This window comes from Lissotriton vulgaris, chromosome 4_1 (assembly GCF_964263255.1).
Source record: "Lissotriton vulgaris chromosome 4_1, aLisVul1.2, whole genome shotgun sequence".
Classification (NCBI taxonomy): domain Eukaryota; kingdom Metazoa; phylum Chordata; class Amphibia; order Caudata; family Salamandridae; genus Lissotriton; species Lissotriton vulgaris.
In genome coordinates, this window is record NC_141691.1 from 1,640,218,234 (window position 1) to 1,640,242,641 (window position 24,408).

At 44.0% G+C, this 24,408-nt stretch overlaps 1 protein-coding gene across 1 annotated transcript in view; it reads left to right on the top strand.

Annotated features, from left to right (window-relative positions):
* LOC147724345 (uncharacterized) overlaps positions 1 to 24,408 on the top strand; it is a 2,209,372-nt gene that overhangs the window by 240,638 nt on the left and 1,944,326 nt on the right. The window contains exon 4 of the mRNA XM_086966996.1: positions 22 to 243. Within this exon, the coding sequence (XP_086823122.1) occupies positions 22 to 243 (222 nt within the window). The remainder of the gene's footprint in view (positions 1 to 21; positions 244 to 24,408) is intronic.

Below are 24,408 nucleotides of genomic sequence, written 5' to 3' on the forward strand. Positions count from 1 at the left end.
TTTTCTGATTAAAATTTTCAGCTGGAGGAGCAGAGGTCGACTACTCAGTTGCATCTGCAGTCAGCGCGTGATAACAGCAGCGTTCTTCCACGAGAGGTTTCCCATTGGCACGATGCATTTGTGACTCTGAAATCTGATTTCATTAAACTCGAAAAGAAACACCTCGACGCTGTAACCCAACTTAAGGAGAAGACAGGAATAATAAAGCAACTTGGTCTAGAAATCACAAGCTCCAAAAAAAAGGTGATATTTATTTTCTGCCTGTTCTAATGATGACTCCATTAACAAATATTTTGTGTCTGGAAAATGTAATACTGTTTGACATCAATTGACACTCTTTGGCAAGGCCACAAATGCAGTACCCTGTCCATGTCTTTCTCCTTTCTTACCATCGGTTCAATACAGTAATCCTTCATTGGCATGGCGTATGGGTTTTCCCGTGTTGCCAAAGCTCATGTGGTTTCACCGGGTATACACAACTTTGTGCAGGTGAACTTGCATGTCTCTGATGATGTTACAAGCTGACAAATGCTTACCTACCTTTTCTGCCGTTCCTGGGACAGCTTTCCACTACCTATATGGGAATTAGGAGCTCATATTTTGGACTTGTAAAGTAGTGATCATATGAGTAACACTATTGTAGCAATATATCCATGTTTTCTTGTATCCGACGCAGTATTGGAACAAGTCGATATAATTTCCCACAAGGTGGCATTGTTAGCAGTCCCTGTTTGACTTTGACTTTCAGGTTTGTGGGAGTTTCCTTTTTTAGGTCTCCGCCTGCGAAAGACTGAGCACATGCGCAGTCGAGCTGGCGAGACTTAATGGGATAGAGAGATTAAGCCCCGCCCTCTTCTCCATTGGCTGGCCTCCTAAACGGTGGCCAGTCATTGGAGAAGAGGTCCTAGTGACGTTCTTCTTTCTATCTAAGCCCTGTCCTTTTCAGACTGGGTGACGACTTACTGCTGAAGTAAAAGGTTTCTTATATTCTATATCCAGATGGCCCCATAAAGAAGATAAGGAACCTTTTACCCCAGCAGGAAGTCGGGGGCACAGTCTGAAAAGGACGGGGCTTACAGACAAAAGGCTGTGTGCAAACATCACGTGCAAAGTACTTAAAGGCTTGTTCGCGGCTACAGCCATCTTGGATTGACCCGCTTTGTGCCGAGACTTCCTGTCCTACAGCGAAGGGGGCCGTGTGCGCTCCCAGAGTGCCTCCTCTGTGCGGCTCTCACGTGTCCTGGCGGTGAGGAACTCGGGGGGGGGGGCCAAGATGGGAAGTCAACGCTGGGCTCCAGGCACAGACGAGCCCCACACGCCCCTGCCTGCCCCGCCAGCTCCATGCCGCCTCCCGCTGCGCCCGCCCCTGCCTACCCCGCCAGCAATATCTCTCACTGCGCATGAGCCCAACAACCACCAGAAGGGGCACCCAGCGAACAGAGAGGAGGGCACCTCAGCAGTGACAGTACCCAGTAGAGCTGGAGAGAGACAAGGAGGGGCACGGACACTGCGGCCACCGTCCTCTCTGCTAACACAAACACCGGAAGGAGGGCAGAGGCCGACCAGCGCCCGCCAAGAGATGGGCTCCATGATTGGCAGCATGGCCCGAGGGAAAAAGGAGGCCGAGCCCCCGGTCCTCTCCTACCCGCAGCTGGGGGACTCCGAGGGGCCCGAGATCTCCTCCTTCTACTGCTCTGTGTGCCTGAAGGTGCTGTCGCGACCAGTGAGGACCCGCTGCGGACACGTGTGAGTAACCCCTGCCCTGGCACCCCACGTGTCCTCGTGGCCTCTCTGTGCCACCTCACGCGTTCGAGCCCACACCTGTCTCTGCACCCACAGTGCAACAGCTGACCACATAGATAAGCTGGTACGCGTTCTGTATCGTTCTCCCTAATCGTTTTTCCTACAGTGCTTTTCTTCATTCGACCCCTTACTTTGTCTTGTTTTGAGCGCCTCTCTGATTGTAGCAATTGTTTTTTGCCCCTTCTCCACTCTTCGTTTTGCTCTCATGTTATTTCGAGTTGTGCATTCTCCCTTTTCTCCACAGCTGGCAGCAGACTTAGCCCCCTGAGATCGGCTGTTGCCTTTGTGTTGAGGCCACGTGCTCACTCAGTACAGTAGCAGACTGGATCCGACACACGAGAGGTTTTTTTTTACACACTGTCCCATAGGCTTGAATGAAGAGACAAAACGTACTTTTTGTCACGATCTGTTTTAAAACAGTCACTTCCAACTTAGTGAAGGCATGTTGTGCACTTTAATCCCTATGTCAAGACTGTGTCTTCTATGTGAAGGGGGAAAAGTAAAGTCATTTCTTTTGTTGAAGTTCATCTTTTGAATTATGGGGAAAAGCCATTTTGTGGCAGAAAGGACATTTTTGATTTATTTTTTTAATCAAAAAGCAATGCACAATGAATGGCTCTTTGTGATGTCATTTTAACATTGCACCTTAGCAAAAAAAGATTTCAGAAGGCTCTGTGTGCGGCTCGGTGTGTGTCTCTGTGTGTGTGGCTCTGTGTGCGTGTGTGTGTGTGTGTGTGGCTCTGTGTGTGTGGCTCTGTGTGTGTGGCTCTGTGTGCGTGGCTCTGTGTGTGGCTCTGTGTTTGTGGCTCTGTGTGTGTGTGTGTGGCTCTGTGTGCGTGGCTCTGTGTGTGGCTCTGTGTGCGTTTGTGGCTCTGTGTGTGTGTGTGTGGCTCTGTGTGTGAGGCTCTGTGTGCGTTGCTCTGTGCGAGGCTCTGTGTGTGTGGCTCTGAGTGTGTGCTCTGTATGCGTGACTGTGTGTGTTTGCGTGGCTCTGTGTGTGTGCGTGGCTCTGTGTGTGTGTGGCTCTGTGTGTGTGTGTGTGGCTCTGTGTGTGTGTGTGTGTGGCCCTGTGTGTGGGTGCAAATACAATAGCTCTCGCATTTGCCAGAGATTAAGCTATTGGCATTGTAAATGACAATGCTGTTTATTTATCTGTTTTCAAAGCCAACACATAAATAAAAATGTTGTCATTTACAATGCCAATAGCTCTTATTTTTGCAAAGGCGAGACCGTTGCATTGTAAATGCTTGTTATCAGTAACCTGTGGTTGGTCTTCTTCACTGTAGCACCTGTCTTGACTTTCTCCTTTTGCTGATGCATATCTTTCTATATTTCTCAATGGACTGTGTGACTTTATTTCGCTTTTTAGGTCTGGCTCAACAGCGCTGCTGTCTGCTGACCTATTGCTACCAGTTCTTATATAGATAGCGTGGACTTTGGCTCCACAGTGAGGAGTATTTCAGTCACCTCATGCCATTGACTAACTATCATTGTGCCTCCTGTGGATTACTTGCATTGAAAGGCATGAGAGATGATTTCACAGTTAAGAAGTACATCGAATCATCACACATTACGTTTTTTATTTCATACGTTCATCAAATACAGAAGGCAATCTTTTTTTGTATTTGCACTGCTACTGGCTTTTTTAATGTTTAATAAAGACTCACATTTTGCCTGCTGGCTCACATAATACTTCGATAATCAGGCATTGTTAAAGCTGATGGCTCCTGCTCTAATATCCCAAAACATGCATACACTCACACGGTTAGCATGTATTATTTTGCAAATACGTGTTTTACTAGATGTTTCAAGGAGCGTGAGAGTTTCTGTGAGTAGTGTGCATCTCAGCTTCTGGTGTGGATTGGTGTTATACAGATACCAGTGGCTTGTTGTCTCATTTGAAAAAGTTTGGTGGTGGTTGAGCTAAAATGATTTATTGTTTTTTTCTGAAGGTTTATTAAGAATGATGAGTAGTTGGGGCATGGCCTGCAGGGTGGAAAAAGCGTCCATGTTCTAGTGAAGAGAAAGAGCTCCTGCCTGCTGGGGCTCCAGCCTTAACATTCCCTCTTCATCCTGCTGGGGAGTGAATGGACCAACCTTCCTTCTCTTGATCCTGAAGTGCCTTAGATACTGCTGGAGTTGTTGGATAACTCATATGTGTGGAGGGTCTAAGGCAGCACAGTTGACAGAAGCTTGCCCTCCGCCACATGTTTTGTTTTACATATGATACCTGGTGGAGCGGGTAAAGCTGTGAATGCAGATGCACTGGCTGACTTCCATGGTATAGAGAGCCTCTGGGAGGCCTGGAGGAGGAGGCTGTGAAAAGAGAAGCTGCAGGCAGGTGATGCTCTCCTCAGTGAGGCCTTGCCATGACCAAGCCTGAATATTCTGGGGTTTGGCTGAGGGACTGAGAGGCCATAGGGGCTCATTTTGTTTTAATGGTGCCCTTGCAGCCAGGAACCTCACTTAACCTGCCGTCGCCAACCACCTAAAAAACATTGATCAACATTGTGAGGGAGGGGGGCTAAGGTAGATCAAGGAACAAGGGATCAAAGAGTGGGGTAATGAGCGGGTAGTCCCTGGCACTGGTTGAGGCATATGGAACCTCTAGCTGCAAGAACAGCTGGACTTGCTCGGACCAACTGCAATGCTCTTGCCACAGCTAACAAGCAAACGTTACATCAGCAATTCTCTGTGTACGCTGAGCCCCTGCGAGGGTGTGCCCCAATGGCTGGTAGGTCATGTGACAGCAAATCCTGGGTACAAAACAGTTTGCAAAAGTACACCTACTGCACTGTCATGAGCGAGGAGTCAGGCCCAGGACCAGTGCTTGAGCAGCAACTGGAGTCAACACTCAGATGTGCTTTAATGGTGTTGAGAGACATCAGTGCTGCCTTGGAGCAAAATATAGATCTTGTGACCCCTGGCTATATGCTCTGAGGGAATATTTTGTTAAAATGTCCGAAAGAGTTCATATTATAGAGCATTAAACACAGAGGAATATGGATGAAGTGAAATATGTCTAGGGCATTGTCTCCTAATTTCAGTCTCTGCTGGGACACCCTGCGGTGAAAGCTGAAGACCTGGAAGGGTGCTTGAGGTGCAACAAAATCTGTATAGTGATAGTGCATAAAAGGGCAATTGAGGAGTGTACTGAACAGTTTGTGGAACACCTAATCCTAGAAGAATGTTAGCCAAAGGGTCTCACAACATTGTTCTCAATGGAGATGGCACCCAGCACTCCAGTGCTGCCAACCAGGGTTAGAGGACCCCCAATGATCATCATACCTTGTGTATTCAATTATTGTGACAGAGATGCAATCCTTCAGGCAAGTAAGAGGTGCAGATAGTTGGAGCCAGAAAGAGCGAGGATTAGATTTAATTTCATAGATAATCACTGACCCAACGGTATATTTAATACTTGTATTACATTCTTTGAAAATGCTATCTCTTTTTCACAATTTTCAGTCTAAAAAGCATCATTGACACAATTTTTAAAATGATTCTGTTGTGTCAATCAATACGTATGGGATTAAATCCGAGCAGGAAGTAATACAAGTTAAGCAGTAATGTCTATTTTTTTTATATGCTGTTTCCCACCTTTCCAAACCTGAAATGCATTACTGGGGGTGCCTTTTTTGTTATCTTTTGAGAGCGAGGATTAGTCCATACTTCAGTAGGACAGTCCATTAGTAGCGCTTCTCCTTCGATGCTGTAAAGTGTGAACTTCGGAAAAGGGGTAATCAATGCATGATGCTCTTCCATGCACACCTAAGAGTAATATCAGAAGGTAAGGCACACCCCTGCCTGTCACCAATTGAGGTATGATAGTGGCTTGATGATTGGACTGTGGTCCAGAAGAAGAAAGAGGATTTAGAGAGAGATGCTTGGAAAACCAGAAATGATTTGAGGGAAGATGAACTCACTCCCACTGATCAGCTCGGTAGTAGATACAACTGGGGTTAGGCATCTTCTGCAGGTGGGATGTAGGAAGCAGAAAGTTGATTAAGTGCTGCCCCCTGTAAGCAATGTCGAGGTCAATGCTGCAATTTCAGAAAGGACAAGACTGTTGGTTTGCTTCCTTGGAGAAGGAGCAACATCTGCAAAGACGCAGACCTAGGAGGCACATGGCATGACATGATGCTTTCACTAAATAGATCAATTGATTGGCAGTAGACACAACCACTCTTGCTAGGAGAGCTGTCAGTATACAAAATGATATGGGGTGCTGCTGCCAAGATGTTGTACATGGGCTGGTCCAAGTGACCATTGCTCTTGAAAACTTACAGACACCTAACCAGTGGCGGTTCCTCCATGGGGGCGTTTGGGCGCTGCCCCCCTGCTTTCTCGCCGTGAAGGCAGAAACAAATGGTATATAACTACCATTTGTGATTTGTTTCTGCCTTCTCGCATGGCAAGAAAGCAGAACACTTCCTGGTTTAGAGTGAGTGGGTGCGTTACTCGAGGGCAGGGGGGAGTGGCTTGGGGGAGTGGCTTGATCACTGTTGTTAATACTGACTGTTTGGGCAGCCTAAGGCCGCCCAAACAGACAGTATTACCAACAGTGGCAAAGCCACTCCGCCAAGCCACTCCCCCCTGCCCTCGAGTAACGCACCCACTCACTCTCCCTGTTCTCTGTATACTGCAGCAGCAGCATACAGAGAAAAAAATGACGTAGCCTGGGGCAGCCGGCCGCACCAATGAAAAACGCGGTGGTGGAGTGGAGGGGAGGGAGGCTGCCTGCCGCGCCGCCTTCCTGATGACGTGCTGCAGGACGTTGAAGAAGTTGAAAACGAGGAAGGCGGGAGTCGGGACGAGTCTCCAGACGGTAAGTTTATTTGTTTTTATTTTATATATATTTGTGGCGTGTTTGTTCTAAAATGTATGTCCTTCTGGCACATGGGGTGGGGAGACGGTGAACAGTGGGGTGTGTAATATTCTGGGTTTCCTTGATTTTTAAGCAGCCTTGGCCTTTAATCCGACTCTTAGCCAGACTATTAAAGGTCATTTCTGGAGCTGGACTATGTGTAACAGAGATCACACCGAGATGGTTGAAACTCGGTGCGCCTGTACAGCACCTTGAAATCTGATCTGAACTCGCTATGGAACCATGTCTCATGGATATATACCAGCGCAGCGAGTCCTGTTCACCAGGGTGAGATTCAGTACCCCGACTTACCTGGTGCTGGCTCTGTACTGGGCCACTGTACTTAAAGTTATTTGCCAAACCACAGACACTTCTCTGCAGCTTTGCTTACTGGTTCTCCATGCTCACAGTGACGCCCAGAAGACTGCAGACATGTTTACAGAATTGGCGCTTGTACTTGCCCGATGACAATTGGCGATGAGCTGGAAATCCACCAACATCCTGACCTGGGTAAATGGGGTAAGGAATTGGCTAGATGGGAAGACTGTGAGGAGCTTTGGAAGTAGGAGACTAGGCGAGTGCGTAGAGTCCCGATTTTACCATCCTGTGATGCGATACAGGTGGCTTGCCCAAGACTGGATGCTTGGGGCAGTTATTGCCTGAGGTGGTGGACTCTGTGGTGCTCTCACCAAAGCTGTAACGCCCCTGTCCCCCTTCCCCTCCTGCCTATATTCAGGTGGGTAGGTCTCTGCTGAGCGAGTGTTATTTGCTTGATTGCTGCAAGTCTAGGTGTTGGATGTGGTGGAGGGCCACTGTGGCTTGTCCCAGGCTCATAGCCTCAATTTCACAACCCTGAGCCAGGGCAATATCGAGAGCTGCTGCATCAGCTTTATTTTAATGTTCCGGCTTGGTGCTTTGGAGTCCCTTCTTTCATTGCTTTTTCTCCCATTTTGGCACCTAAGGCGGCAACTATTACCCCAACCGCACGCACCTGCCTTTCACTTGTATATTTATGTAAAACTATTTACTTGAAAACTGTAATAAAAATCATACTCTGAATTTGTGTTTCAGAGGGCATGTTTAAGCTCACATGAGTCGGACACTATCGTACATACTTTATTTTGTCAGAGAAATGCTTATTTGGCATATCCTAATTTGTATCAAGCCTTCAATAGAGAACAGGGTTAACAAGACACCTGCCAACCTTATATAGTTGAATGAATAGATGAAAAAAGTAATTGTCTCTGAAATGTATGTTGATTTTTTGTACTGTATTCATCCAAGTTGACTGGACGGTGCAATGGCAAAAATTTGTGTCATGAGATCTCTCATTATTGCAAATTATATGGATACCGAGTGCAAATATACTGATTGTGTGTGTGTATAGATAATGGCTTTTTCCAGGATGTTGTGTTTGTGTAGTTTTTTTTTTTTTCGTGCACCGTTTTATTCTTGAAATTGTGATCTGAGTCGCCTCTAGGTGTCTGAATGAGAGCAGGTTGCTGGAGGATGTTTATAACGACCCAAAACTGAGACCTGGAGTTGAGGTTGAAGGGAGGCAGTGTGAGTTTCTCACACTGTCAGTTTGTCATAAACATTTTAGAATACCTGCTCATCCACTCCTTGGTCTCTCTGTATCTCACACAAACCAATGGTCATATGTGCCAATTGCAACTGTGCCTGCGCAGTGAGGCCTTTTCTACATGCGTTACTGTGCGAGCGATGCAGAACGACAATAATGTTACACCCCCCACTTTCAAATGTCACCAGCCGCCACTGCACCTAACCTGTCTGTCTTCACCATTTTGCCACCACCTGGGAGTGGAGATTACTCTAGCCTCAGTGCCACATCTGCGTCAGATGGATGCTGTACCAGATGGACATGCCAAAACGCCTCTAGAACAGGCATATCCCCTCTTCCACAGCCAAGTCCTTCTAAGAAAGCAACCAATGCCAGAGTCTGTAAAAACTGAATTTTGTAGACATTCAGACTACTTTGTTATGTTTGTGTTTATATACTTTGTTGAAAAAATAGTACATCCTCTATGGATACAGCTGATGAAGAAGATTTACATTGTTGCAACATGAATAAAAGGCGATCTTTCAGTCATGCTCATTATGTGTGTTGTCTGTTTTTTAGATGTGGTCATCAATCTTACCTTAAAAATAGTTGTTGGTGATCTCTGTCAGTCAAGCTCGACAGTCTGCTACATGTGTTCCTTCCTGCTGTATTTGTACTAGTGATTGTTCTCATCTGAGTCTGAATATGACTCTATCCTGATACTGTGCAGACCCTTCCTCATGGATATGTTGCGAAGAATGCTACGCAAACAAATGATTGATTGAAATCTTGAATGTTATGTTATGTTATGTTATGAGAATTTGTAAAGCGCACAGCTGCCCCAGCAAAGGGGCGTCCCGGAGCTAATCCTAAGCAAAACACAACAGAGAACGGAAAGGACACAAGAATTTTAAGGGAATAGATGAGTTTTAATGGCTTTCCTAAATTGATACAGCTCATTTATTTCTCGAATATGGCCTGGTAGAGTGTTCCATAACTTTGCTGTTAAAAACCGGAAGGAGCGTCCACCGGCTCTGCTTCGCTTGAACCAGGGGATCTCAACCAGATTCTGGCCAGCTGAGCGTAGGGCCCACGTAGGCACATACATCTTCAGCAAAGGTTTTAGCACATTAGGGGTCGTCTGTTTAGGATTTTAAAAGAGATACATAAAACCTTAAACTGTATCTGCTGGGCTACTGAAAGCCAGTGGAGTTTACGAATGGTTTTGGAAGTAGAGCTGAAACGAGGCAGGCCTATTAAGGCTCTTACAGCCGCATTTTGAATGCGTTGCAGACGGGCGGTTTCCGCTTTATTGGAACCAAGAAGCAGAGAAGAGGCATAGTCCAATCTGGACAACACCGTAGATTGAACAATTATTTGTCTGGTAGCTGGGTCAAAAAATTTCAAAACTGCTTTCAAACTACGCAGTATGCCGAAGCAAGTAGCGGCAACTTTTTTTTTTGGTTGATAAAACTTAAATCTGGGTCTAACGAGATTCCCAGGTTTTTTACTTCTGGCTTAGGTGTAGGAGCTTTTCCCAAATTAGAAGGCCACCAGTGGTCTCCCCAGAGTTCTGGGTTTCTACCCACCAATAGCACCTCCGTCTTGGCGGCATTAAGTTGTAGACAGTTGGCTGATAGCTACTCTGCTACAGCCGCCAAGCCTGAATTAAATTTGAGATGATCCATAGCATTTGCTTCCGATAGGGCGACCACTAGCTGCGTTTCGTCAGCGTATGACACGATGTTAAGGTCCCACGCTTTGGCGATAGCAGCTAAAGGCTGAACGTACAAATTAAACATGGTGGGGCTCAAAGCCGAGCCCTGAGGAACCGCCTGCTCAATAGAGTACGCCTTAGAGAGGAAGGGAGGAGTAGAAACACGAAATGATCTGTTGGTCAGGAAAGACCTAAACCAAGCAAGAGCCATATCAGTGATCCCTGAATAAAGCATACATTCACCCCCAGTTAAGAGATCTAGGTTAAATCTATTGTTCTTTTGCTCACCATGCCACCCTAGTTTAGACCCAGCCATATGCAAATCAGTCTTGACCTGGTGACTCATGAGAACAGTCCATGCCGAACTGCCAAGCCAGGTCCTCCCTGGACCGGAAACAAGCATCCTGGGAACGGTTTCTGGGTATTACCATTCATCAGCCAGGCTAGCTTGATTCCAGTGGCACAGTGAGCAAGGGACCATCGTCTGGGAATACTCATCCCTCTTAGGGTGAAAAGTGTTATGCAAACAAATGATGGACAGAATAACTGAATAAATCATACATTCATTTCCAGTCAAGAGATCTGGGTTAAATCCATAGTTCTTTTGCTCACCATGCAACCCCAGTTTAGACCCAGCCATATACAAATCAGTCTAGACCCTGTGCCTCATGGGAACAGTCCAGACCGAACTGCCAAGCCATGTCCTCCCTGGACCGCAAACAAGCATCCATGGACCATTTTCTGGGTATTACCCTTCATCAGCCTGGCTAGCTTGATTCCATTGACACAGTGAGCGAGGGATAAATCATACATTCACCCCCAGTCAAGAGATCTGGGTTAAATCCATTGTTCTTTTGCTCACCATGATACCCCAGTTTAGACCCAGCCATATGCAAATCAGTCTTGACCCTGTGCCTCCTCGGAACAGTCCAGACCGAACTGCCAAGCCAGGTCCTTCCTGGACAGGAAACCATCATCCTGAGACCGGTTTCTGGGTATTACCCTTCATCAGCCAGGCTAGCTTGATTCCAGTGGCAGAGTGAGCAAGGGACCCACTTCTGGGCATACCCATCCCACTTAGGGTGAAAAGTGCTACGCAAGCAAATGATGGAAGGAATGCTGAATAAATCATACATTTACCCCCAGTCAAGAGATATGGGTTAAATCCATTTTTCTTTTGCTCACCATGCCACCCCACTTTAGACCCTGCCATATGCAAATCAGTTTTGACCCTGTACCTCATGGGAACAGTCAGGACCGAACTGCCAAGCCAGGACCTCCCTGGACCGGAAACAAGCCTCCTGGGACCGGTTTCTGGGTATTACCCTTCATCAGCCTGGCTAGCTTGATTCCAGTGGCACAGTGAGCAATGGACCCACGTCTGGGCATACCCATCCCACTTACGGTGAAAAGTGCTACGCAAACAAATGATGGACGGAATGCTGAATAAATCATACATTCATCCCCAGTCAATAGATCTGGGTTAAATCCATCGTTCTTTTGCTCACCATGCCACCCCAGTTTAGGCTCGGCCATATGCGAATCAGTCTTGACCCTGTGCCTCATGGGAACAGTCCAGACCGAAATGCCAAGCCAGGTCCTCCGTGGACCGGAAAAAAGAATCCTGGGATCGGTTTCTGGGTATAATCAGCCAGGCTAGCTTGATTCCAGTGGCACAGTGAGCAAGGGACACATGTGGCAGTGATTTTACAACATGTCTTGGGTCCGTAAAGCAGTGCTCTACACATTTTGTGGAGACATTTGGGACCTATGAAACATCTGAAACAAGACTTGAGTATTCAAAAGGTACATTTATTTATTGATTGGTTGTCTTATATGCCCTTTTATACTGCCTTTCACTTCAGGCTCTTGGATTTAAGTATTGTGTCAGTATCCAAGGACGGAAGGCATATAGACTGTCTCTTTAAATAGTATGAGAAGGAGAAACCATTAGGTCACATTACAAACACACTTTTCGACACTGTATGAATAGAGTTTGCAATTCTCTTACCAAGTAAAAAGCCATCGACAAAAAAAACCTGAGACAGATGGTTATGTATTCCACTGTGGCAGAACATAAAGGAGTCATGTGTGCTGCCTGGGTATCTGGCTACAAGGGCAGTTATGATGCACAAGGCATCACCCATTACCTGTGCATTGAGTGAATGGGAGCTTTTACTATTTCTAAATAAGAATTAATTTGCAGAGGGGGCATATGCCAATATCAGTGCCATCAACACAGCCAATTACATTGAGAAACTGTGCTATCTGGTAAACATTATTTTTGTCTGTTGCATATATGGGGGAGTATTTGGAAAATATATATTGATTCACTTTGCTAACCATAATGTCCAGAAGCCGGTGAAAAAACCTCAAAAATGCACTTTATGACACTCCCCCTGCAACTGATATGACTCCCTGGTAACTGCCAAAAGCTAAAAGGTGTAGACAACACAATACTTTCACATGTGGTGGGTGTGCATTTGTCCAGACCTTTGGGGTCTGTAGCTAAGGTTGTAACTCAGCAATTAATTCAAGCATTACCTCACTACTGAGTCTGCACATTCAAAAACTGTGACCTTTACCTAAATATCCTCTCCTGTCTCCTCCTCTTTCGCTGTCTACCAGCCAAAATCATCATCTTCCTCACCAAGACATACAGAACCACCATTCTAAAAAAGCTAGATGCATTTTGAGTGACTTTTTATAGTTTACACCTAGTTAGCACCATTGTATGTAATTGCATTTCCTAAATGGCCACTGTGCGACTATTCACAATTAGGAAATCCTTTATACATAGTATTAGAGATTTGCTATTTGGAAATCACAATTTGAGATGTTCCATTTAAGGAATCCAAAAAATGTGATTTCTACGTGAAGGAAATTTCATTTTGCCCCACCTCAAATGCATTTCATACATACAAAAATGGCATTTTGCATTTCCTAACAGCTGTAATTGTGATTAGCACCGTTAGAAAATGCAAAATGCCTTTGTACGTATGGGCCTAAGTGTAAACAAATTGGTTGTTGATTTACTGGAGTGTGAGCCATGGTCAAGGAACCCCTTGCAGGGTGAACCACTAAAGTCCCTAAATTAACCTGTGCTTAACCCCGGATAATTTGCTGCAAAAATGCAGTCAGGCTTAGCTTAGAGGCATCATCTAAAGTATTTATGCAGCACACACACAGTAATAAAGTGAAAGCACAACACATCAAAAATCCCAAATTTATACAAATAGAGTACATTTTAATAAATTATTTGACACCAAAATGAAAACAATATAATCAGTAGAACCAGAGTTATGCATTTTAAAAGTTTTTAGTAAAAACTAGTGCCTAATAAATCAAATTGCCAACAGCAGACATCTAATCACATAAGACTATGTCAAAGTCGAAAAATATGGCCGACCACGATGGAGCACGGTACGGATACACAAGGTGGATTGGGCCTTGTAAGCGCTTACCTTTGGCCTTAGAGGACATTTTTAGAAATATTTTCTGAGCAGGTGAAGAGCATCGAGGCAAGGCTTCAGGAGGTGTCTGACGGACGAAGACGTGGTAAAGATTTCTACATTTGGTCTCTGAAATGGAAGTCGAAAATCTTTGATGGGCCGAGGCAAAGGGTTGCAGCCGAAATTTTTTTCATGAGGCTGGATACCCCTTTTGCGAAGAAACACTGATTAGGATTTGCTGCCGCGGAGAAGAATATAGGGCAATGCACCTCGGGCCGATAGGCGAGCAGGTTGGTCCACTTGAGGGTCAGGACTCACTCAGGCTGGGTTCAGGTGTGGGTCTGAAGTGAAGGAAGTCTTTTATGTATCTAAGGCTCAGATCAGGAGACTAGCAAAATTTCCATTTGGAGTCACTCTGATGGTCTTAGGTTCAAGTTGCAAGTCCAGTCCTTCTTCCCTATGCAAAGGGACAGCACAGCAGCAAGGCAGCAATTCATCAAGGCGGCAGCAGATCAGCAGCCCAGCAGAGTGGCAGTCTTTTCAGCAGCATAGCAGGCCTTTTTCCAGAGTTCCAGAAGTGTACTGAAGGGTTGGTGTCTGAGGTCCTATTTTTATACCCCGGTGTCCTCCATCTGGAAGGTGGAAGAAGCTTTTAGACAGTGGCTTTGAATTTTATCCAATTTCCTAACTCCCTGCCCTGGCTCCAAGCTAGCTGCAGTGTCAATATGGAGGTGACAGGTCATTTTGGGTGAAGGTGAATGCAGCAAACTCCCTATTCTTTTGCAAGTGGAGCTGAATTACCTATGCCCCCTTCCTCCTAGCCGAGGGCCCACTCAGGCACACCAAATCCCTCTATTGTGAGGATGTCTAGGATGGATTCATAAAGTCTAACTGTCAGTTATACCCAGTCATGTGACCCAAAACAGGCTGCAGGCACAAAAAGGCTAAGGGCAGGAAAATTGCAGCTTTCTGACTAGGGTCAATGTTTTGATTTGTTCTGCATTCCCTCCATCAATTGTGTGTCTTTTGCTTCCTTGCCCTAAGTGCACTGGGTATGCCCAGACATGGGTCCCGGGCTCACTGTGTTTAATGGATTCATGTTATTCCAAAGACAACAAACAAGATTTAGCTACCTGCTCCCAACTGGAAATTACAGCTTATTAAATATAATAACAAATCTCCAATGTTATCCTATGGGCGGGATAGGCCTCACACAAGTGAAAAATGATTGTAGGCGTAAGCCAACTAAACTATGTTTAGGGGAGTGAGCACAAGCATGTTAGCACTGGTTAGCAGTGGTAAAGCCAACAAAGACACATTTTGCAAAAAAAGTGAAGGGTAAAGGCAAAAGGTTCGTGGGTGTTCCTGAAGAGAGGACCAGGATTAACACTAAGATATCAAACAAACTATTGACCACCCATTTGAGGGGTGGTGTCATAGATACCCTTGTACACCATGACAACTTGGGATTCATGTTTTGTCGAAGTACAAGACTAAACCTTCAGCACCTTAATGGTTGCATGGCATACACCAAAAGGAATGTAGAGCAAGTGGTGGTCCTATTTTTAGATGTGGGAAAAGCCTTCAACCCTCTTGAAAGCTCACACATGTTCACTGTGTTGGAAGTTGTCATTTCAGCCTTTATACCTGAAATGGATTAAGTTATTTTATATTGATACATTGTCAAGGGTAAGTGTTCAAGCTCCAGCTAACAAGGAGGCGCAGGACAGGGTCACCCTTATCTCCTATGGCCATTACCCTGGCACTAGAGCCTCCAGTGTGCACTGATCCAGGGATTGAGATGGGATGACACATGGCATGGTTACATTTCACTTGATGCAGGTGATGTTTTCTTTTTATGATGCAGAGCTTGTTGAGACCATGGACCGGATTCTGCAGATCTGTGTGAGTTTTGGGCAGGAGTCTGTTTTTGTATTGATTGAGAAAATCTGTCATCCTAGACCCAAGTTGAGCATTTCAATGCCCGTTGACTGTATACTACTTTGGCTACAGGTAACTGGGCATCTACTTACACCCATCCTATCTATATCTTTCATTTTCAGGAGTCAGGCTTTGCCTGGAACAGGTCACTAGTGTTCTCTTCAAAATGAACACAAGACTAATTCTCCTGGGGATTGCGAAGAGATCTTTCCTAAATATGTGAAATTGCTGTGCACGCTGGTCCTAGTGCTTGCGCAGTGCAATGTTGCCTGTCTCTGGAGGGAAGAGAATCCAGTCCACCTGGAATGGACAAGAACTGGTCAGTGGTGGTACCTAAAGAAATATGATAAAGTATGAGGCTTGTGGCTGGCCTATAGGGGATGTGAGCAATATATGAGAACTAGAGGGACTGAGGTTAGGGGTGGGTTGTGTATTACTACATCTTCATTTCTTTTCCAAACAGTTGATATTGCGGTCGATAGAATCTGATAAATAGCAGAGAACATGTGCTGATGAACATTGACTTCACACTATTTATTAGCAATTACTGTAAATGGGTTAGAGCCATGGGTAATGTGGATCTATGTTGCATTGACAACAGTTTTCCATCCCTGGCCTGTCATTTAGAAAAATTAGTACATGCTGGTGCTGGAAATTGTAGTTTTGAGTCAATTAAGTGAGCCTATTGAGCTGACATATCTGATAACAATGGTAGTGTATGCACAGTTTAGCCCTAAATTGGTTACCTAAGGAGAGCATAATTTTTTCTATTGCTATTTAGAAAAATGTGTACGTGATTGTGATTTTGTTAGCTAATCAGGAATGCATCAGTGAACTTCCCATAGTGGTATAACACGAGGACTGAATGAATTACTGACAGTAAAAATGCTCTTATATTGAAGAATGAAAGATTACAAGTTTTAAATGTGCAAGAACCTACCACTTTCTTGAAGAATATGGACAGCACCAATATTCGAGGAGAGACATGTTTACTGGCCAGTTTTTAGTGAAGACTGCTTTGTAGTTCCCATTATTGTGTATGTTGTGTTATTAGATAAGACTAAATTTCATACTGTCATGCCATAGCTCCATATTTTGTGATGTGTGTGTGTATGTGTGTGTGCGCACAAATACTTTACACATCGTCTCTTTAGTTTAGCCTGACTGTTCTGTGACACTGACCTTGACCAGGATTATGGTTCCTGCTTGGAAAGGGTGCATACCTCTGTCAACCAGTAACCCAATTATTAACAAATATGTTGTTGAATTTCTGTGTGTTTTTTTCCGGTTGGATCAGAAGGTGAATTCCAGAATGAGTCAGTGCACGGATCATTGGATGTATGAGTGCAAACATGATTGACAGAGTATGCATGATGACCAATTGAGTGCTAAATCTATCAGTGAAGCAGGAGGCCTCTTCCTTCATATGCCAAACTTATTGGTATTGCCTAGGCTTGTTTCCAGCTATATCGCTTATTAAGAAGCATTATATTCTATTTGATTTTGATTTTGGTTTTAAAATCATAAAAGCGTACAGTTAAAAACAGTCATAAAACAAAACATGGAGTAGCACAAAGTATGTACAAGTTAAAAAAAAAAAAAAAAAAAAAAATAAGGCCCAGCCTGTGGGAATAATTTCATTATTGTTTACGTGCGTTTCACAGGATTAGCATTCACAGATCTACCATTACATCAGCTTGTCACTTAATAGGAGCAAATTAATAGAGCTTTCCATGCTCATAGCTATTGTACATTTGTTCGAATCGATTAGAAGCGGAAAAGCTACTACCATTCAATACACAGGCGCTTCTCTCCATCGAGTAATTATACCCTGTCTTTGGTCTTTATAGAGGGTGGTATGATGCACAGGGGTAAAAGTCGTGTAAATCCCAGGTGGATATAGGGCCGTCTCCTACTTGGGGCTGCCAGGTTTTCAGGTACGGGACAATATGTCTGTTCCTAAATTTAACTAGCACTACATCACCAGGAATGTCTTTTGGGAAAGAACCTAGCCAGCCCACCCTTCTAACACTCACTATACTTCCATTAAGGTCGGTTGGCAGAGGTCTATTTTTTGTTAACCAAAACATAACCTTGTTTAGTAGATCTTCTTGTCTTTCGACTTTTCCATAAGTGAGTGCTGGTACTCCCGAAAGGACATATACAAATGGGGCAGCCTCCGGTGGTAGGTGTATGTAAGGTGCTTTATTAAACTCTGCTCTAGGAGCAGTATGCCGTGCTAATACGGGTTTAGAAGGGATCTTAGAAACATTTGGGGCTGATGTAATAAGGGCTAGTGGCTGAATTTGGTCAGTAATGCTTTGTGTAGTTTGCGTAGGTACTTTGGGAGCAGCAGGTGGCTGGGGACGGTTAGATGTTACAGAGTTTTTAGTGGGTGGCAGGTTGGCCTTAATCATTTCTTCTAGTCTCGTCAACCTGTCCCCTAGAGTGTTTAGTTTTTCCACCAACGGTGATGTAATCGATTTAATCAGTAGTTCAATCTGGGACAGTAAAGTTAACTGGGAGGGAAGTACTAGGTGGTCTAATTTTTCTGCAGCCTCTGAGGTTAAGGGGGAGTTAGTGGTGGAAAGTAAGGGGCTTACGGACAGTTTTTGTAGCTTTGGGTGATTCCCATTGTGTTTATCCCCGTCGTGCTTCCTTTTAACGGATGAGACCGGGGGGAGTGCTATACTTTGGGTGTTAACTTTTTGAGGTAATAGGGGGTGTTCCAGCGGGCAGTCATTAGGGGATAATGTATCGATACTATTGGGATGACAAGGTAGGGCACTAGTTTGTTCGAATCTCGGTTCCACTGGAACATACCTAGTTTTACACAGAATTTTTAATTCCTCTTCCAGTGAGAGGCTTTACACAATACCAGCTGTAAGTAAAGGAGAGTCTTGACTGAGTATGCTATCTACGGGCTGGCAAGAATTATTTCCATCTGTTTCACTAGGAATGGGCAGTATTATCCCGTTTAGGTGGTGGACTTGTGTCCCATGGCATGAACCCCCCTGAGGGATGGATTTTCTGTTAACCCCCTTATGAGTCATAATGTGTCTTGGTTATGGGCAAGATGTATATGGGTAATACCAAGCAGCGACACTGTCAGGAAATTTAAAATACAAAAATTAAAGTCTGTTAATAAAATCAAATTTTAGGTAAACCACGAAGTATAGAGTCCAAGTCTCTTTACCTCCTCTTGTGGAAAAGCCAAGGAGGGGTGGTCCATCCCGTCCTCCTCAGACCTCTGAGGGCCACAGAGGCCCGCCCTTTGCGATGGCGGGGATAGAGGAGCGCTAGGTTGAGGTGCACGAGGCAGCAGGTAAGGGACAGCACTTTGGCCCCACAGCACAGACAGGAGGGCCTCCCGCTCCCCCGAGGGAAGTCCTTTGTTTTAAGCGCCTCCGGGCGCTCCCTGATTACTGGAGGCGGCGTCCATCCGCTGAAGATCTTGGGGAATGTAGTCCCCTGTCCCGGCGGCCGCGCTGCGGTGTCCTGGCAGCAGTGGCGATGGCGGGGATAGAGGAGCGCTGGGTTGAGGTGCACGAGGCAGCAGGTAAGGGACAGCACTTTGGCCCCACAGCACAGACAGGAGGGCCTCTTTAGTCACCTTTGAGTACTAGTGAAACAATAAAGAGGCATACGTCTGCCCAGGTGGTAGGTACAATGGAACAGCAACAGCTGAAGGGGAATTGTAGGAGTCCAGCCTTGATCTATGTATGTGTATTTGTTCGTATTCCCTCAGTGAACAAATACCGCCTAAGCCGCCTAATGCGTGAGGTCACATAAAGCTCACGAGATTCTGAGCAAATTCCACTTAAAACGGAAGAATAATTCTCAATCTATTCAGCAGAGGCAGCAAGTATAAGAACTTATAATAACAGCGCTACTGTGCGCTAATGAGAAGACATGCAACAAAGTCCAGGCAGCTGTTGTCTAGTGGGAGCAAACATGGGGAGTCAAAACGCCAAACGAGTTGCAGAAAGAAAGAACACTCTTCTCAACTTCTCACCTCGATCAGCCTTGTTGTGCCTGTCGCCGTCACTGATGTTATCAGGAAAAACAGTCCCCTCTTTTATTGCCTCCTCCCGAAGCCTCTTTAGCCCGTCTTGGTCTTCTCCCTTCTGGACCACCGCCTCTCCTCCTGCAGGAGTAAATCCCGGGACAGAAACCTGCGTCTCAGCACGGGCTCAGTGACCTGAACAGCAGAGGCAAAGTAAGACTTCACTCCCTCGGTGCTGCTCGAGCCCTTTTAAAATCCAGCGACAACGAGAGCTTTCAACAATCAGCAGGGCAGCAAACAGCTCAGAGCGGGCAGACAAAGTGCTGCAAATGTGGAAAGGCCGTAGATCCGAAGGGGTCAGAAAAGGCAAGGCGTGCAGTTTCTCCTTCCAGCCCCGTCAAGAAGACAAATTGTGCAGCTTTCCCCTTTCAGCTGTATCCGCTAACTACAGGAGTTACCACTGACTCCTTTCAACTCGCAGAGTCTTCCTAGAGCCTCACGCCATACCGCCATCAGCAGACCGGCGATCAACGGTCCAACCTTCCAGGTACGGGGCGGGGCTTTCCAACCCTTCCATTATTCAATCAAGATTTCACCCCCTACCTGAACGGAGTCATCTCTCAATTATACAAGAATGCAAATATATATTTTGACAAAAAAACAGAGAGAGCTCTTGCCTGGTGAAGCTCGAAACTGCCTATGAATGCCATAATCACCAGCAAATTTATTCTATCAAATAGTTCTAATACTCAAAGCAACATATGCAATTATGTATCTGCAAATACTACACATTTTCCTCCATATATCACAATCAACCAGTGCATGCACTACAACATTATATTCGACTAAACTTTGGTTCACTTGCACCCACCACAACACCTCTCTACTCTCATCCATTGACCAACTCAAAGTCTACAATCCAGAGTGTGTTTCTTGCCATCATATTTATAGTGCTTCTGTTGTGCACCTCAAATGTATGACCTTCCACCCTCTTCTTTGCAATGTTGCACTATCTATACAGTGAATCCTCGCAACTGACTTTGACCCTCTTCTTAGTAAAATTCCTGTGGTGATATTTCTGGTCCTGCTATAAGCCAACAGCATCTTTATACCATATTAATTCTGTTGTTTCCGCACCTTAGATGCAGGGTTGTACTAGGACAGAAAATAGGCCCAAGCACTAAAATAAAAGTGGCTCCATTAATGAATCACATGGCTAAAAAAGTGCCCCACATTCTCAAAATCAGGGCAGTTTTTATCTTGTAAAGACACACAGTATAAGTGTTTTGCAAAGTGTTGGAGACTGCATGCCATTTGTGTTTGCTGCAGGCCATATCTCTCATAATTTCAAGGAAATTAACAGTAAAAACAAGCCCACCAGACCATTAACAGGCCCACAAACAGACAGAAAAACAGCTCACATTCTGATCTCTCAGACCAGCCCATTGGGCACTGTATGAATGCCATGTGGGCTAGTCTGACCCTGCATAGCTAGTGTTGTTCTTGGGGCTTATTCCATCTGCCTTAAGCAAAGGGACTAGTATTGGGAAATCAGGAGGTGGAATTAAGTGCAACTCTGAGCATGCTAATTGAAGAAAGACCTTATCAATATTAAAGAAGTTGTAGTACTAGTATGAATTGTGCCTTTCTAAGAACCCGATCAGATGTCTCAAAAATTGTGTTCTCTGCTCTGTTGGTTTTTGTTGAATAAATATTTGGAGCACAGTATCCTAGGGTGCTATTTGCCCTATGGTGTGATATGTATATATGTGCAGTCACCACTGCGTTATTATATTTAAGTCACTGTTTCCATGGGTAGCAAGTTTTTTTTTTTGCTAACAACTTTAGTGTTGTTTGAATAATCTGCACTGTTCATTTAAAAACACTTCATCCACCACAGCGCTTTCCTGTGATGTTTTGTTGTGATTTGTCAAGCAAGGGCCAGGAAAAAGGGTGGTTTCAAAGCATTGATCTCCCATCTCAATTCCCATAGGATACTGCTCTCCAAAGCAGAAAGAACTGCTGAATGGAAATACACAAAATTTGGCATAAAGTTATAACAATTTTCAGAGAGAGTGCTTTTTGTGACTTGGTGCAAACCCATTAAGCTGTTTTTGAGTAAATCACATTTAAAGAAATGCTTGTGGTGGTCATGAAGAGGTTACAGGTTTAAATTTAGGTATATCTGGATGGTTGGTCCTGTGGTATGAACATTTAAAAAATAGGATCCTATGATTGGATAAGGGAGCTTTTTTCTACTTTTGGTCATTTAAGTACCTCAACAACTATCCATAAGCAATATCTACCATGGATATTTCAGTCAGATGGGTAACAACTAAAAACTATTCAGTCTCACATCTTATGACCTCTCTTGTAAACAGCGGCCGGATTTAAAATTGCTCTGTTGCTACTGTGAGATGGTGCTTTATTATTCCTTTTTATAGCAAACAAGGACGTAGAAGAGATTAAAAAACCTGACTTAATAGATGCACCTGACCAATTCAAAATTCCTTTTGTAATTCCATTCTCAGTTGCAATGGCCTTTGGAGTATACAAAAGACTTAGGGCCAGATGTACGACCCTTTCATTTAGCGGCTTGCAATTTGCAACTCATTGCGAGTCGCAAATTTGCGAGGCGCTAAATGAAATGTACAACAGTGTTGTTACATTGTTCTGTGATTCCCAATGGGGTCGCAAATCTCGAGGGTCATTAATATTAATGAGCCTCTCGCAATTTGTGAGCCGTTGGGGAATGCCAGCCCAACCAGGGAGGGTGGCCTGCGGGGCTCAGTAGACCACCATGTCTGTGACTGCTTTTTAATAAAGCAGTTTTTTTTTTAATGCAGCCCGTTTTCCTTAAAGGAAAACGGGATGCATTTAAAAAACAAAAATGAAACTTTTCAGTTTCATGTCTTTTTAAGGGCAGGCAGTGGTCTCTGGGAAAGGAAAGCGGGATGCCTTTAAAAAAGAAAAATTAAACTTTTCAGTTTTTTTAAGGGCAGGCAGTGGTCCCTGAGAGTACTCTTAAAAACATACTCACAAAGGGGAAGGGGTCTTGCGAGTGGCTTGCCACCTACTTGAAATAGGTGGTAAACTGCAAGTGTTTTGCGGTTGCAAATGCTAGTACATAGCATGTTGACTCGCTATTAGGAAGGGACGCTAATAGCGAGAGTTGCAAATACTATTTTGCGAGTCAGTGACTTGCAAAATAGTATCTGTACATGTTATTACCCTTTTTTGCGGCCGCATACGGGAGGTTCTCCCGTTTGCTGCCGCAAAAAAGGGTCATACATCTGGTCCTAGGACTTTAGAGCAGAGATGCCCAAATATATTCTCCACCTACCTACAATCTTCTTTACACCCTACAAGGACTCCATTTGCAGCATAATGAATCACTTGCTCGATTGAAAAAGAACAAATGACTAAAACACTATCCCTATAGTAAATTTGAATGAAGACACAATTTCTAAATATATAGAAATGGTGTAGAACAGCATACTTACAATCATCTAAGGCTAATATGGGAGAGCAAAACCTTCTAAAGGTACATCTTCATGTTCCATTTATCCTATATGAGAACACTGATTTACACACTAAAATGTCAACCTCAAAATCTATCTGAGTTTATGAAACAGACAATAAAATCACCTAAAAGAGTAATGTGAGAACTTTCCTGAAATGTTTGAAGAAAAAAATAAAAAGATTGAATCGTCTATAAAAACGCTAAATAACCAACCAATTTAAACTTTACTCTCAAAATCCCAAATCTACCCTATCATAAAATCCCCTACACGGATATTATCTGTGCCATCTTGAAGGGAATACCACTCAATAAAGTTTATAACTTCATTCTGGTTAGCGTGGCTAAATATATCAGTCTCCATTTTATGTCTTACTGGACTTGTGTGATCATTGTACCTGTAATTCAGGGTAAAGTACCAAATGGCCTTAATTTTAGTCAGTTTGTCCTCTTAAAAAAATCAGGTTTCTCTGAGGATGTAATGCTTTAAGACCAATCACATTGTGTTTATTGGCAAAACTTATAGTGACCTGTGTTGACTTGCAACATAAGGTCTACATAAAGGAGGATACATTTGTAGATGACCTTCAGTCACTCAAAAACAATATGTTCATTTCATCCATACTCTTTTCAACAAATTGTGATAACATACAAATTTACAGTTACAAATCACGCTAAAGCTAAATCAAATTTACAAATATCTAAAAAGCAATATGATAAAAGAAGTGGTAATCCATCTACACGGTAAACCAATCCATATACACAGTGAGCTAGATATCAATACACTAACATTTAGTCAATGAATACACTATAAATGTCTCTTAACAGTACATAAGAATCCCTGTTTTTTGTATTTTTGGAATACAAAATAGAACATCCTGTACCACCAGTCCACATTCGGTTTAATTGTCACTGCCTGTAAATTATCAGGTAAGGCCGCTCTTGTTAATCTCAAAGAATTTATCATTTTCTTTATGACCAACTGAGAAAATAACACCCTTATCTTTTATTCGATAATACATTTAGCTCAACCTTCAGTCATGATTCTGAACAGCTGCAGCACAGAGACTGCCATCTTGAAAACTGTGGATGATTCCTTATGCATTGTGGACTCCGGTCATTCTTATCTTTTAAATCTTCTTGCATTGTCTGATGCTTTATTCCTATCGACCATATCCCCTTAATGGATGCACAAAAAATGCATGGAATTTGGCTGGATGGCATTGAAATGATTCTCATCTTGTTTAACAAACAGTTCTCCTGCCCTGGCATCTCTCCCTCAAATCATCCCATTAACAACCTACATTTGCGGACAACATTTGAAGAGCATTCATGGTGATTTGTTTCATCAGGATGACATCCTGGTTATGGTAAAGAATAAATGGTTTTTAAGGTGTTGGAGGAGAATAATGTAAAGGCAGGTTACACTAAGTTCAAGTTTTCCATGTACATGTTCTGATAGATAATTTGATCATAGAATTGGTGCACATGGAATAAAACCTATGAAAGAGTGGGTTAGCAGCTGGGAGTTCCCTCCTGTG